Below are 15,786 nucleotides of genomic sequence, written 5' to 3'. Positions count from 1 at the left end.
ATCCTGTTTCTTCTTTGTATGTTCTTCCCTGCTCTAGTTGTATCATTTATACTGTACAACATACCTCATATGGGCAGTTTATATTTAGCTACTATGTTTATGATTATACTGGTACTAAATAATTCATCCATGTGTTTGTGTGTACCCCTCCTTCTCTAGTTGTGTCCATTACTCATGTGAGGCCATCGACTGCCAGGAGCCGCTGATCCGCAATGCAGAGCTCAAGTGCAGCAGTCTGGGCTTCTTCAACGGAGCTCGCTGCACCATCACCTGTAACTCTGGCTACGTCCTGCAGGTCCACAGAGACGATGACATCATCAAGACCCAGGTATACACACACACACACACACACACACACACACACACACACACACACACACACACACACACACACACACACACACACACACACACACACACACACACACACACACACACACACACACTAGCCATATTCTTCACCTGCAACAGCAGCTTGGCAGTGTAAACCCACTGGGAGGATGACATCATGTCAAGCCCAGGTAGCTAGCTAGACACCTCCTCCTTCCTTCCTTCTCCCTGCTTTATGCACACACACACACACACACACACACACACACACACACACACACACACACACACACACACACACAGATGGACAAAGGCACATGCACGTTCACGTGTATACACACACACACACACACATACGCGCATACTCGCACACAGACACACACACACACTATATATGTTTAGTCTTTCTGCGCTGCACCATCACCTGCAACAATGGCTATGTGTTTCTGCTCCACTGGGACGATGATATCACCAGGTACTCTCTGCTCACTGCGGCCCCCTTCCTCCATCCCTCCCTCCCTCCCTCTCCGCCTGCCTGCCTGCCTCCCTCCCTCCCTCCTTCACTCCCCCCCCCCTCCCCACTCGCACAGTGAAGTCATGCTCACAGAGCACAGATACCACAACTAGACACAGCACTGTCCAGATACTCCATGTCTTTCTAACGTCTGTATGTGTGTGTATTTAATGGATATGTATGTGGTGTTTGCTGAGATGAATTACACTGCAGCTACTTTTCATTACGACACTGTGTAGCGGGCAAGAAAAAAGTTACCCTATGACATACGTGTTAACATTTCTCACATTACTGGAGAAAGAGCTTTCTGGTTACCAAGACATCTCAGCATCCACTTCATGTAGTATCAACCCCCACACTAGACACTCAACAGATGAGGAGCACAGACATTGGCACACAAAACACTAAAACACAGAAGCATGCAGACACACAAAGCACCCCAAACAATCAGGTTAGTTCACAGGCACACAGTCAACCCATTCACTTCCACAGAGGGCTCTTAGTTAGTTCACAGTCACACAGTAAACCCATTCACTCCCACAGAGGGCTCTTAGTTAGTTCACAGCCACACAGTAAACCCATTCACTCCCACAGAGGGCTCATAGTCAGTTAGTTCACAGTCACAGAGTAAACCCATTCACTCCCACAGAGGGCTCATAGTCAGTTAGTTCACAGCCACACAGTCAACCCATTCACTCCCACAGAGGGCTCTTAGTTAGTTCACAGCCACATAGTCAACCCATTCACTCCCACAGAGGGCTCATAGTCAGTTAGTTCACAGTCAAAGAGTAAACCCATTCACTCCCACAGAGGGCTCATAGTCAGTTAGTTCACAGCCACACAGTCAACCCATTCACTCCCACAGAGGGCTCATAGTCAGTTAGTTCACAGTCACAGAGTAAACCCATTCACTCCCACAGAGGGCTCATAGTCAGTTAGTTCACAGCCACACAGTCAACCCATTCACTCCCACAGAGGGCTCTTAGTTAGTTAGTTCACAGTCACACAGTAAACCCCATTCACTCCCACAGAGGGCTCATAGTCAGTTAGTTCACAGCCACACAGTAAACCCATTCACTCCCACAGAGGGCTCTTAGTTAGTTAGTTCACAGCCACACAGTCAACCCCTTCACTCCCACAGATGGCTCATAGTCAGTTAGTTCACAGTCACACAGTAAACCCATTCACTCCCACAGAGGGCTCTTAGTCAGTTAGTTCACAGTCACACAGTAAACCCATTCACTCCCACAGAGGGTTCATAGTCAGTTAGTTCACAGCCACACAGTAAACCCATTCACTCCCACAGAGGGCTCATATTAGTTAGTTCACAGCCACACAGTCAACCCATTCACTCCCACAGAGGGCTCATAGTCAGTTAGTTCACAGCCACACAGTCAACCCATTCACTCCCACAGAGGGCTCATAGTCAGTTAGTTCACAGCCACACAGTCAACCCATTCACTCCCACAGAGGGTTCATAGTCAGTTAGTTCACAGCCACACAGTAAACCCATTCACTCCCACAGAGGGCTCATAGTCAGTTAGTTCACAGTCACACAGTAAACCCATTCACTCCCACGGAGGGCTCATAACAGTTAGTTCACAGCCACACAGTCAACCCATTCACTCCCACAGAGGGCTCATAGTCAGTTAGTTCACAGCCACACAGTAAACCCATTCACTCCCACAGAGGGCTCATAGTCAGTTAGTTCACAGTCACACAGTAAACCCATTCACTCCCACAGAGGGCCTGTAAAGACAACAGCACCAACACGTTATCGGCCTCCCAGGCTCTGTTAACAGACCTGCAAGCTAATCAATTAATGCTCCCTAAAACACACACACACACGGAGACCGAGAGGGAGATGTTTATTTCTTTTCCCTTTTCTACATTAACTATTTGCAGCACTGTATACATACATAATATGACATTTTAAATGTCTGTATTGTTTTACAACTTTTGTGAGTGTAACGTTTGCTGTTAATTATTTGTTTATTTCACTTTTGTTTATTATCTTTTTCACTAGTTTTGGCTATGTAAACATATGTTTCCCATGCCAATAAAACCTCAGAGAGAGAGAGAGAGAGAGAGAGAGAGAGAGAGAGAGAGACACCTTACTAGAATCTGAAGTCAAATGTCTACAAAGAGTGCCTACAGCAGCACCTAGATCTTCTGCGCAGATTCTGTCAGACCTGGGCCCTGACAGTAAATCTCAGTAAGACAAACATAATGGTGTTTCAAAAAAGGTCCAGTTGCCAGGACCACAAATACAAATAACTATCTACATACCTTTGCCCTAGAGCACACAAAAAACAATACATACCTCGGCCTAAACATCAGCACCACAGGTAACTTCCACAAAGCTGTGAATGACCTGAGAGACAAGGCAAGAAGGGCCTTCTATGCGATCAAAAGGAACATAAAATTTGACATACCAATTGGGATCTGGCTAAAAATACTTTAATCAGTTATAGAACCCATTGCCCTTTATGGTTGTGAGGTCTGGGGTCTGCTCACCAACCAAGAATTCACAAAATGGGGCAAACACCAAATTGAGACTCTGCATGCAGAATTCTGCTAAAATATCCTCCGTGTACAATGTAAAACACCAAATAATGCATGCAGAGCAGAATTAGGCTGAAACCCGCTAATGATCAAAATCCAGAAAAGAGCCATTCAATTCTACAACCACCTAAAAGGAAGCAATTCCCAAACCTTCCATAACAAAGCCATCACCTACAGAGAGATGAACCTGAGAAGAGTCCCCTAAGCAAGCTGGTCCTAGGGATTTGTTCACAAACACAAACAGACCCCACAGAGCCCCAGGACAGCAACAGAATTAGACCCAACCAAATCATGAGAAAACAAAAATATGCACTTGACACATGGGAAAGAATTAACAAAAAAACAGAGAAAACGGAATGCTATTTGGCCCTAAACAGAGAGTACACAGTGGCAGAATACCTGACCACTGACTGACCCAAACTTAAGGAAAGCTTTGACTATGTACAGACTCAGTGAACATAGCCTTGCTATTGAGAAAGGCTGCCGTAGGCAGACCTGAGTCTCAAGAGAAGACAGGCTATGTGCACACTGCCCACAAAATGAGGTGGAAACTGAGCTGCACTTCCTAAACTCCTGCCAAATGTATGACCATATTAGAGACACATATTTCCCTCAGATTACACAGATAAACAAAGAATTTGAAAACAAACCCAATTTTGTTAAACTCCCATATCTATTGGGTGAAATACCACATTGTGCCATCACAGCAGCACGATTTGTGACCTGTTGCCACAAGAAAAGGGCAACTAGTGAAGAACAAACACCACTGTAAATACAACCCATATTTATGTTTATTTATTTTCCCTATAGTACTTTTACTATTTGCACATAATATGACATTTGTTATGTCTTTATTATTTTGGAACTTTTGTGAGTGTAATGTTTACTGTGAATTGAGATAGAGAGGGTGGGTGGGAAAGAGACAGAAAGAGAGAGTGGGGGGAAAGAGACAGAGAGAGAGGGTGGGGGGTAAGAGAAGGGGGAAAGAGACTGAGAGAGAAGGTGGGGGGAAGAGACAGAGAGAGAGGGTGGTGGAAAGAGAGAGAGGGTGGGGGAAAGAGACAGAGAGAAGGTGGGGGGAAAGAGACAGAGCGAGAGGGTGGGGGGAAGAGACAGAGAGAGAGGGTGGGGGGGAGAGACAAAGAGAGAGGGTGGGGGAAAGAGACAAAGAGAGAGGGTGGGGGAAAGAGACAAAGAGAGAGGGTGGGGGAAAGAGACAAAGAGAGAGGGTGGGGGGAAGAGACAGAGAGAGAGGGTGGGGGGGAGAGACAAAGAGAGAGGGTGGGGGAAAGAGACAAAGAGAGAGGGTGGGGGAAAGAGACAGAGAGAGACGGTGGGGGGGAAGAGACAGGGATATAGGATGGGGGAAAGAGACAGAGAGAGATGGTGGTGGGGAAAGAGACTGAGAGAGGGTGGGGGGGAAGAGACTGAGAGAGAGGGTGGGGGAAAGAGACAGAGAGAGGGTGGGGGGAAAGAGACAGAGAGAGAGGGTGGGGGGAAAGAGACAGAGAGAGGGTGGAGGGGAAGAGACATGGAGAGCGGGTGGGGGGAAGAGACAGAGAGAGAGGGTGGTGGGGGAGACAGAGACAGAGAGAGAGGGTGGTGGGGAAGAGACAGAGAGAGGGTGGGGGGGAAAGAGACAGAGAGAGAGGGTGGGGGGAAAGAGACAGAGAGAGAGCGGGTGGGGGGGAAGAGACAGAGAGAGAGGGTGGGGGGAAAGAGACAGAGAAAGAGGGTGGTGGGGAAGAGACAGAGAGAGAGGGTGGGGGGAAAGAGACAGAGAGAGAGTGGGGGGGAAAGAGACAGAGAGAGAGGGTGGGGGGAGAGACAGAGAGAGAGGGTGGGGGGAGAGACAGAGAGAGAGGGTGGGGGGAGAGACAGAGAGAGAGGGTGGGGGGGAGAGACAGAGAGAGAGGGTGGGGGAGAGACAGAGAGAGAGGGTGGGGGGGAGAGACAGAGAGAGAACGTGGGGGAGAAAGAGACAGAGAGAGAGGGTGGGGGAGAGACAGAGAGAGAGGGTGGGGGGGAGAGACTGAGAGAGAGGGTGGGGGGAAGAGACAGAGACCGAAGGTGGGGGGAAAGAGACAGAGAGAGAGGGTGGGGGGAGAGACAGAGAGAGAGTGGGGGGAAAGAGACAGAGAGAGAGGGTGGGGGGAGAGACAGAGAGAGAGGGTGGGGGGGAGAGACTGAGAGAGAGGGTGGGGGGGAAGAGACAGAGACCGAAGGTGGGGGGAAAGAGGAAGAGACAGAAGGTGTGGGGAATGAGACACAGAGAGAGAGCTATATTGTAAGCTCCAAAAAATTGGGAAATTATATTATTTAATACTAATTCAATTGCTCAGATAAATATATTTTGTTTAGTAAGTTTAATTTGTAAAAAAATAAAATGTTACGGTTAGGGTTCAAAATGGATAGGGTTCAAAATGATTGACAGCCCTGTTTTCAGTACCTCACCTTGCGAGGATAACGGAGCTGAGCCTGTTTCTAGAACCCTTCCAGATCCTTGATATCCTTCGTCAGCACTTATGGACTGCCCTCTTCTGAATCCTACCTTTTTGAGAAGAAAATATAACCTGTTAAACAAAACCTATTTCTCCTAGAAATTGTATTAGTATAATATAATTTCCCATTTTTTTTGTATACAATATAACTCAATATTTGAATTATTTATTTAATACAGTCATTAATGCTTGTCTTTATCAAGAGTGTCAATAATTTCAGACCCGACTGTATGTTGTTTCTCTATTAGCATGTCAACACTACATCCATATGCGTATGCACCAACAAGCATGATGCGGCTCATTTCAGTTGAACAGCATGTTGGTGTATGCAAAATGGCCCATTTGGGACACAAGCTGTTCAGGTCTATTACACAACGAAACATGTTACTACCAGCCTACGATTGTGTCTGCATGTGTCAACTCTGACAGATTCACTTCATTACCATCTGACCATCACACTTGTAACGGCATTATGTTTGATTGACAGGTCATAATGTTGATTAATATGTCAACGGTAACGCGCTTCAGGATGAAGGATTGAAGGATCTCCTTGAGAGGGTTAGTGTGGGGGAGAGAGGGGAGAGAGAGAGGGGGGAGAGAGAGGGGAGAGAGAAATAGAAAGAGACAGAACTTCAGCTCACTTCCCTCCCTTTTCGTTACTTGGGGACAGTACAATGAGTTCCTCTCCTCTTCCCCCCCTCCCCCTGGTCCCTGTAGACTATGAGGTTGAAAAGTGCAGCACAAAGCACAATCCTATCTCCTTTCATTAGCCGATTACATTTTTGCTTCACCGGTGTCAAGGTGGTTCTGGGAACTATCAAGGTGGTTCTGATGCTATCTCCAAAACAATCTGTACCCCCATGTCTATTTGTGTATTTGAGGTTTTATAATGCAATCCGTTTGTGTCCCAGATGTCTCCGGGGAAAGCCTGTGTGTGTGGTGAGGGGGTGGGGGGATTGTACATGTGAGAGAGCGAGAGCGAGCAGCAGACATACTTTAGCCTTTCGTGTGGACACGCTGCAGGTCTCAAGGCGAGTGGTGCTGAAAGGTCCAGATTTTATCTACCCTGGGAAATGTAGCGCTTTAAATTGAGTGAGCCTCAATGTGTTTTATGAGGCGACAAGGTCAGGGTGCTGATGATGATTGACAGCTGAGGGTGTGTTTGTGTGTTAGAAGTTGGGCCAGTAGTGTTTCCTGATCAGGTCACATGGCCAAGGAAAAACTCCTGGACTAACTATTAAGGCAAGATGAACAACAAGACAAATGACCACACTCTCAACTGTTTACCTGAAAGGGCACATTGCTTCCAGGTAGTATACAATAACGTACAACTGTCTGATACTACTACATGTAGATGTTTTGTAGGGAAATGCAGGTGGTGATTAAGATGAGGATCGGTGCAACAAGGAAACATCACTGGAGTATCTGCTTGGAGTGGCTACATAGTCCTGTCAGAGATGCCAGCAGTACAGTTAGTTTTGTGTAGTGTTACAAAATTCCATTAACTTTCCCAAAATGCACAGGTTTTCCAGAAATCCCAGGTGGAATATTCCTGGAATCAGAAGTGAATGGAAGCAGGAATTCTGGAATTGTCCATCCAGGATTTCTGGAAAACCTGCAAACTTTTGGAAAGTTACCTGCATTTTTCAACCCTAGTTCTGTATGATCCTAGCTGAACTCTAAACAGATATGTTATACTGTATGAAGTGTCATCCTGAGTAAGGTTAGGTGGGTTGAGATGAGGAGGGTTGGAGCTGTGTGTCTGTAAGGGGTGCGTACTGGCGGCAGAGAAGTCAGACGCAGGAGAGCAAAAACTGTGTTTCCAACGGAGCATTTTTTTTTTCAATCACAGGAAAACAGAACAATCAATAAATGGGTACAAAACCCGACGCACACCAGACATAACGTGCACAAGCACTTACAATAAACAATACCGGACAAGGACATGGGGGGGAACAGAGGGTTAAATACACAACATGTAATTGATGGAATTGAAACCAGGTGTGTGGGAAGACAAGCCAAAACAAATGGAAAATGAAAGGTGGATCGGTGATGGCTAGAAGACCGGTGACGTCGACCGCCGAACGTCGCCCGAACAAGGAGAGGGACCGACTTCGGAGGAAGTCGTGACAGTACCCCCCCCCTTGACGCGCAGCTCTAGCCGCGAGTCGACACCGGCCTTGGGGACGACCCGGAGGGCGAGGCGCAGGGCGATCCGGACGAAGACGGTGGAACTCCTGCAGCATTAAAGGGTCCAACACGTCCTCGACCGGAACCCAGCACCTTTCCTCCGGACCGTAACCCTCCCACTCCACGAGATACTGAAGGCCCCTCGCCCGACGCCTCGAATCCAGTATGGAGCGAACGGAGTACGCCGGGGCCCCCACGATGTCCAGAGGGGGCGGAGGAACCTCCCGCACCTCAGACTCCTGGAGCGGGCCAGCCACCACCGGTCTGAGGAGAGACACATGGAACGAGGGGTTAATACAGTAATCGGGGGGAAGCTGTAACCTATAACAAACCTCGTTCACTCTCCTCAGGACTTTTTACGGCTAGGGGTTCCGCTAGCGGAACGTTTCGACAACATCTGGGGAAATGGCAGAGCGCAAAATTCAAAAAAATTATTAGAAATATTTAACTTTCATACATTCACAAGAGCAATACACCAAATTAAAGCTTAACTTCTTGTTAATCTAGCCACCATGTCAGATTTCAAAAAGGCTTTACAGCGAAAGCAAACCATGCTATTATCTGAGGACAGCACCCCATCAAACAAACACATGACAATTATAATTCAACCCGCCAGGCGTGACACAAAACTCAGAAATAACGATATAATTCATGCCTTACCTTTGAAGATCTTCTTCTGTTGGCACTCCAATATGTCCCATAAACATCATAAATGGTCCTTTTGTTCGATAAATTCCATCGTTATATCTCCAAAATGTCCATTTATTTGGCACGTTTGAATCAGAAAAACACCGGTTCCAACTCGCGCAACATGACTACAAAATATCTAATAAGTTACCTGTAATCTTGATCCAAACATTTCAAACAACTTTCCTAATACAACTTTAGGTATTTTTCTACGTAAATAATCAATAAAATTTAAGACGGGATAAACTGTGTTCAATACCGGACGAAAACAAAGTGGAGCAAGCTTTCAGGTCGCTCGCCCCAACCACAACAGTACACTAGACTCGTTCTGAACAGCCATACTTCTTCATTACTCAAAATAAAAACATCAACCAATTTCTAAAGACTGTTGACATCCAGTGGAAGCGATAGGAACTGCAAGCAAGTGCCTTAGAAATCTAGATCCACATAGAAAACTTATTGAAAACACTGTCACCTCAAAAATAAAAAATCCTGGATGGTTTGTCCTCAGGGTTTCGCCTGCCAAATAAGTTATGTTATACTCATAGACATAATTTTAACAGTTTTAGAAACTTTGGAGTGTTTCTTCTTTATGCATATCCTAGCTTCTGGGCCTGAGGAGCAGGCAGTTTACTTTGGGCACGCTTTTCATCCAAAATTCCGAATTCTGCCCCCTATCCCCAAAAAGTTAAATGGCCCCACAAACCGTGGACCCAGCTTCCGGCAGGGCAGGCGGAGGGGCAGGTTTCGGGTCGAGAGCCAGACCCGGTCCTCACTGCAGTGGCGGTTTGGCACAGCACGGCCCGCTGAAGGTGAACACGGACAGCTTCCCATGTCTCCTCTGCGCGCCTGAACCAGCCATCCACCGCAGGAGCCTCGGTCTGAATCTGATGCCAAGGTGCCAGAACCGGCTGGTACCCCAGTACGCACTGGAAGGGAGAGAGGTTAGTGGAGGAGTGGCGAAGCGAGTTCTGTGCCATCTCGTCCCAGGGCACGAACACCGCCCACTCCCCCAGCCGGTCCTGGCAATAGGACCACAGGACCCTGCCCACATCCTGGTTTACTCTCTCCACCTGCCCATTACTCTCGGGGTGAAACCCTGAAGTAAGGCTGATCGAGACCTCCAGATGTTCCATGAACCCCTTCCAGACTCTAGACGTAAATTGGAGACCTCGATCAGACAGTATATCCTCAGGCACCCCGTAGTTCCGGAAGACATGCATAAACAAGGCCGCAGTCTGTGGGGAGACCGGGCAGAGGGAGGAGACGACGGGACTTCAAGAACCGATCCACAACGACCAGGATCGCGGTGTTACCCTGTGAGGGGGGGGAGATCGGTTAGAAAATCCACCGACAGGTGCGACCAAGGCCGTTGTGGAAAGGGTAAGGGGTATAGCTTCCCTCTGGGCAGGTGCCTAGGAGCCTTACACTGGGCGCACACCGAGCAGGAGGAAACATAAACCCTCACATCCTTAGCCAAGGTAGGCCACCAGTACCTCCCGCTCAAACAGCGCAGTGTCCGACCGATCACAGGATGAGCAGAGGAGGGTGATGTGTGGGCTCAATAGATCAACCGGTCACGAACAGCAGACGGGACGTACAGATGCCCAGCGGGACACTGGACGGGAGTGGGCTCTGCACGTAAACCCTGCTCAATGTCCGCGTCCAGCTCCCACACTACCGGCGCCACCAGGCAGCAGGCGGGGAGTATGGGAGTGGGATCCATGGGCCGCTCCTCTGTGTCATACAGCCGGGACAATGCGTCTGCCTTCACGTTCTGGGAGCCTGGTCTGTAGGAAAGGGTAAACAAAAAACGGGTGAAAAACATGGTCCACCTTGCCTGGCGAGGTGGAATGCGCACGGTGGAGACCTGGTCTGGACTCTCCACCATAGTCGCACCAACGGAAACCCCTAAACACCTCTCCGAGCACTCTCGCGACCACCCCGTGAGAGCCCTCTGTGGCCAAGAAACAGTGGGGTCATGACAAACTAACCAGGGTAAGCCTAGCACCACGGGAAATGCAGGAGAGTCAATAAGGAAGAGACTAATTCTCTCCTTGTGACCCCCCCTGCGTCACCATGCCCAGAGGAGCGGTGACCTCCCTGATCAACCCTGACCCTAATGGTCGACTATCTAAGGAGTGAACGGGGAAAGGCACAGCCACGGGAACAATGGTGATCCCTAAACTATGGGCGAACGATCTGTCTATAAATTTCCCAGCTGCGCTTGAATCGACGAGCGCCTTATGCTGGGAATGCAGGGAAAAAAAGTGACATACACAAACATATGTGCGACAGCGGGCTCTGGGTGAGAATGGTGCCAGCTCACCTGGGGTGACGCCAGAGCGCCCTGCCTGCTGCCTCGATGCCCAGAGGAACCGGCACCAACCGGCAGTGTGACCTCTGCGGCCACAGATGGTGCACGAGCTGGAACCGCCTCCGGTCTCCCTGCGCACCGCCCCTCCCAGCTCCATGGGTACCGGAGAGGGGGTGCAGGGGGATGGAACCAACAGACCCCAATCTGAACATCCGCGGGCAGCCAGCAGGTTATCCAGCCGGATGGACAGGTCCACCAGCTGGTCGAACGTGAGGGTGGTGTCTCTGCAGGCCAACTCCTGACGGACGTCCTCGCGCAGACTGCAGCAATAATGGTCGATCAGGGCCCTGTCGTTCCATCCCACGCCGGCAGCCAGGGTCTGAAACTTCAGGGCGAACTCCTGGGCGCTCCTTGTCCCCTGCCTCAGATGGAATAGGCGTTCACTCGCCACTCTAACCTCGGGCGGGTGGTCGAAGACTGCCCGGAAGCGGCGGATGAACTCCTCAAACTGGTCCAACGCCGCATCTCCCTCTCTCCACACGGCGTTGGCCCACTCCAGGGCTTTCCTGGTGAGGCACGAGACAAGGGCGGACACCCTCTCAAGGAGCAGGGTGGACGGTTGCCAGGAATAAGTCCACCTGCAAGAGGAACCCCTGGCAGTTTGCAGCCGTCCCATTGTATTCCTGGGGAAGGGAGAGACGAATCCCATTGGGACCAGGAGAAGGAGGGGCGCGAAGTGGAGACCCCGGCTGTGCTGGTGGAGGCGCTGGGAGAACTCCCTGTCTCTCCCAGCGATCCATTGTCTGGACAACGCAGTCCATGGCGGTGCCAAGATGGTGGAGCATTGCTGCGTGCTCCCGGACGCGCTCCTCCACCCCTATACCCGGGGTACCTGCTCCTGCTGACTCCATAAGTTTGGTCCGATATTCTGTAAGGGGTGCGTACTGGCGGCAGAGAAGTCAGACGCAGGAGAGCAAAAACCAACGGCGCAGTTTAATAATAAAAACCACCGGAAACAGAACAATCAATAAATGGGTACAAAACCCAACTCACACCAGACATAACGTGCAGAAGCACTTACAATAAACAATACCGGACAAGAACATGGGGGGAACAGAGGGTTAAATACACAACATGTAATTGATGGAATTGAAACCAGGTGTGTGGGAAGACAAGCCAAAACAAATGGAAAATGAAAGGTGGATCGGCGATGGCTAGAAGACCGGTGACGTCGACCGCCGAACGTCGCCCGAACAAGGAGAGGAACCGACTACGTAAGAAGTGTTTGTCTGTCTGTCTGGCTTGAGTTAGGCCCGGTAGCCAGGGTTGTTAAATCCACTCTGGAGGTGAGTCAGGCAGCTGTAAAGATTTTAAAGAAGGAAACTCCACATACACAAACTGTATACACACTTGAGCATACACAGTCATAACCCCCCCCCACACACACACACACACACACACACATACATATACACACACAGATACACAATTGGACCCATCAACACCAGCTTTTAGTCATAGTATGAGTGTTCACCGTGCATTCGGAAAGTGTTCAGACTGTTCTGTTCTGTGGAGCGAGTAGTACACAGCATTGTATGAGATCTTCAGTTTCTTGGCAATTTCTCGCATGGAATAGCCTTCATTTCTCAGAACAAGAATAGACTGACGAGTTTCAGAAGAAAGTCCTTTGTTTCTGTCGATTTTGAGTCTGTAATCAAACCCAGAAATGCTGATGCTCCAGATACTCAACTAGTCTAAAGAAGGACAGTTTTATTGCTTCTTTAATGAGCACAACAGTTTTCAGCTGTGCTAATATAATTGCAAAATGGTTTTCTAATTATAAATATGCCTTTTAAAACGATAAACTTGGATTTGCTAACACAACGTGCCATTGGAACACAGGAGTGAGGGTTGCTGATAATGGGCAAATGTACGCCTATGTCGATATTCCATAAAAAATCTGCCATTTCCAGTATTTCTTATCAATTTGATGTTATTTTAATGGACAAAAATGTGCTTTTCTTTCAAGAACAAGGACATTTCTAAGTGACCTCAAACTTTTGAATGGCAGGGTATGTAATTAAAGGGGAAGAAACCCATATACCAGGTTTCTATAAACCCAACATGTTGAAGATGGAACTGAGTTCAGTTACTACACTCTTAGAAAAAAGGGTTCCAAAAGGGTTCTTCTATTGTCCCCATAGCAGAACCCTTTTAGTTCCAGGTAGAACCTGTTTTGATTCCAGGTAGAACCCTCTGTGGAAAGGGTTCTACCTGGAACCCAAAAGGTTTCTTTAAAGGGTACTCCTATGGTGACGGCCAAATAACCCTTTTAGGATGTTGAACCCTTTTAAATGTTGGTCCTTCTGAAATATTAGGAGTTAGGGTTAAATGTTGGTCCTTCTGAAATATTAGGAGTTAGGGTTAAATGTTGGTCCTTCTGAAATATTAGAAGTTAGGGTTAAATGTTGATCCTTCTGAATGTTAAGAGTGGCTAAACTGAAAATGTTGACTCAGTAGTGCAGTTTGTGATAAAAGCACCACATTTAGCACAGAGGTAGATGTTTGTACCCTGAAAAAATATAAATATGGAGCCACCCCATATTTTGCCTCTGGGGGGCGTGGCAACCACTATAACTCAAAAATAACTCAAAAATGGAAATACATAATTAGCTTCCAATGTCTCTATACCAAGTTGAGAGTCTCATCTTTCAGATGCAATTGAAACTGAGTTGATAGCCCATAGCCTTTCCACTGTTAGAACTAAAAGTATGATGGCACCAGTGCCCATTTCACCTATAGCCCCATAATGGTGGCCATTTTAGGTCATACTGGTATGTCAGATCAGCTCAATCGCCAACTTCTCAGGCTCTGAATATCACAGAAACACAACACTTTGAATGAATATGTGGCAAAACATACAAAAATGTACTTTGGGCCATTTAAACAATTTTCTTGTGTTATAAAAGGTTAAGTAAATACAAAGTGTTACTGCTTGAAAGACAGTGTCTCTTTGAAATCATTCCTAAATTGCGGTCCAAAAATGACCCCTTATTTACAGCAGGAATGCATGAAGTCTTATTGTGTCCTTAATTCACTGCTGCTGCTAAGTATCGGCTGTAAACAGAACAACTTATTGTCATTTTTATGAACAACAGACCGCATGACCTTAGAATTATAAGGTTTCTGAAATAATTGGCTTTAAAGGATCAAACCCTCATTGGTTTGAATGGTGTCAGCAATTTGTATCTTCTTTTTTTTTTTACTTAACAACATGATTGGGGTTTGGAGTACAATATTTGCTAGGTAGAGAACATTGTACAGAACTACATTTAGGTAAAAAAGCAGATAGAACCTTGTAATTCCAACCACTCAATAGAAAGTATTTGTGTGGGTACCTGCAGTTGTATTTATCTGTGTGTGTGTGTGTGTGTGTGTGTGTGTGTGTGTGTGTGTGTGTGTGTGTGTGTGTGTGTGTGTGTGTGTGTGTGTGTGTGTGTGTGTGTGTGTGTGTGTGTGTGTGTGTGTATATATATGTCTATGTTTGGGCCTCTGAGTGTGTGTGTGTGTGTGTGTATATATATATACACTGCTCCAAAAAATAAAGGGAACATTTAAACAACACAATGTAACTCCAAGTCAATCACACTTCTGTGAAATCAAACTGTCCACTTAGGAAGCAACACTGATTGACAATAAATTTCACATGCTGTTGTGCAAATGGAATAGACAACAGCAATTAGCAAGACACCCCCAATAAAGGAGTGGTTCTGCAGGTGGTAACCACAGACCACTTCTCAGTTCCTATGCTTCCTGGCTGATGTTTTGGTCACTTTTGAATGCTGGCGGTGCTTTCACTCTAGTGGTAGCATGAGACGGAGTCTACAACCCACACAAGTGGCTCAGGTAGTGCAGCTCATCCAGGATGGCACATCAATGCGAGCTGTGGCAAGAAGGTTTGCTGTGTCTGTCAGCGTAGTGTCCAGAGCATGGAGGCGCTACCAGGAGACAGGCCAGTACATCAGGAGACGTGGAGGAGGCCGTAGGAGGGCAACAACCCAGCAGCAGGACCGCTACCTCCGCCTTTGTGCAAGGAGGAGCAGGAGGAGCACTGCCAGAGCCCTGCAAAATGACCTCCAGCAGGCCACAAATGTGCATGTGTCTGCTCAAACGGTCAGAAACAGACTCCATGAGGGTGGTATGATGGCCCGACGTCCACAGGTGGGTGTTGCGCTTACAGCCCAACACCGTGCAGGACGTTTGGCATTTGCCAGAGAACACCAAGATTGGCAAATTCACCACTGGTGCCCTGTGCTCTTCACAGATGAATGCAGGTTCACACTGAGCACGTGACAGACGTGACAGAGTCTGGAGACGCCGTGGAGAACGTTCTGCTGCCTGCAACATCCTCCAGCATGACCGGTTTGGCGGTGGGTCAGTCATGGTGTGGGGTGGCATTTCTTTGGGGGGCCGCACAGCCCTCCATGTGCTCACCAGAGGTAGCCTGACTGCCATTAGGTACTGAGATGAGATCCTCAGACCCCTTGTGAGACCATATGCTGGTGCGGTTGGCCCTGGGTTCCTCCTAATGCAAGACAATGCTAGACCTCATGTGGCTGGAGTGTGTCAGCAGTTCCTGCAAGAGGAAGGCATTGATGCTATGGACTGGCCCACCCGTTCCC

At 48.0% G+C, this 15,786-nt stretch overlaps 1 protein-coding gene across 2 annotated transcripts in view; it reads left to right on the top strand.

Annotated features, from left to right (window-relative positions):
• LOC106565903 (pappalysin-1) overlaps positions 1-15,786 on the top strand; it is a 125,708-nt gene that overhangs the window by 81,448 nt on the left and 28,474 nt on the right. For both annotated transcript variants that reach the window (XM_045691089.1, XM_045691078.1), the window contains exon 14: positions 160-328. In XM_045691089.1, coding sequence (XP_045547045.1) covers positions 160-328 — 169 coding nt within the window. The remainder of the gene's footprint in view (positions 1-159; positions 329-15,786) is intronic.

The sequence above is a fragment of the Salmo salar genome, chromosome ssa01 (assembly GCF_905237065.1).
Source record: "Salmo salar chromosome ssa01, Ssal_v3.1, whole genome shotgun sequence".
Classification (NCBI taxonomy): Eukaryota; Metazoa; Chordata; class Actinopteri; order Salmoniformes; family Salmonidae; genus Salmo; species Salmo salar.
This window is presented reverse-complemented; position numbering and strand designations above follow the sequence as displayed.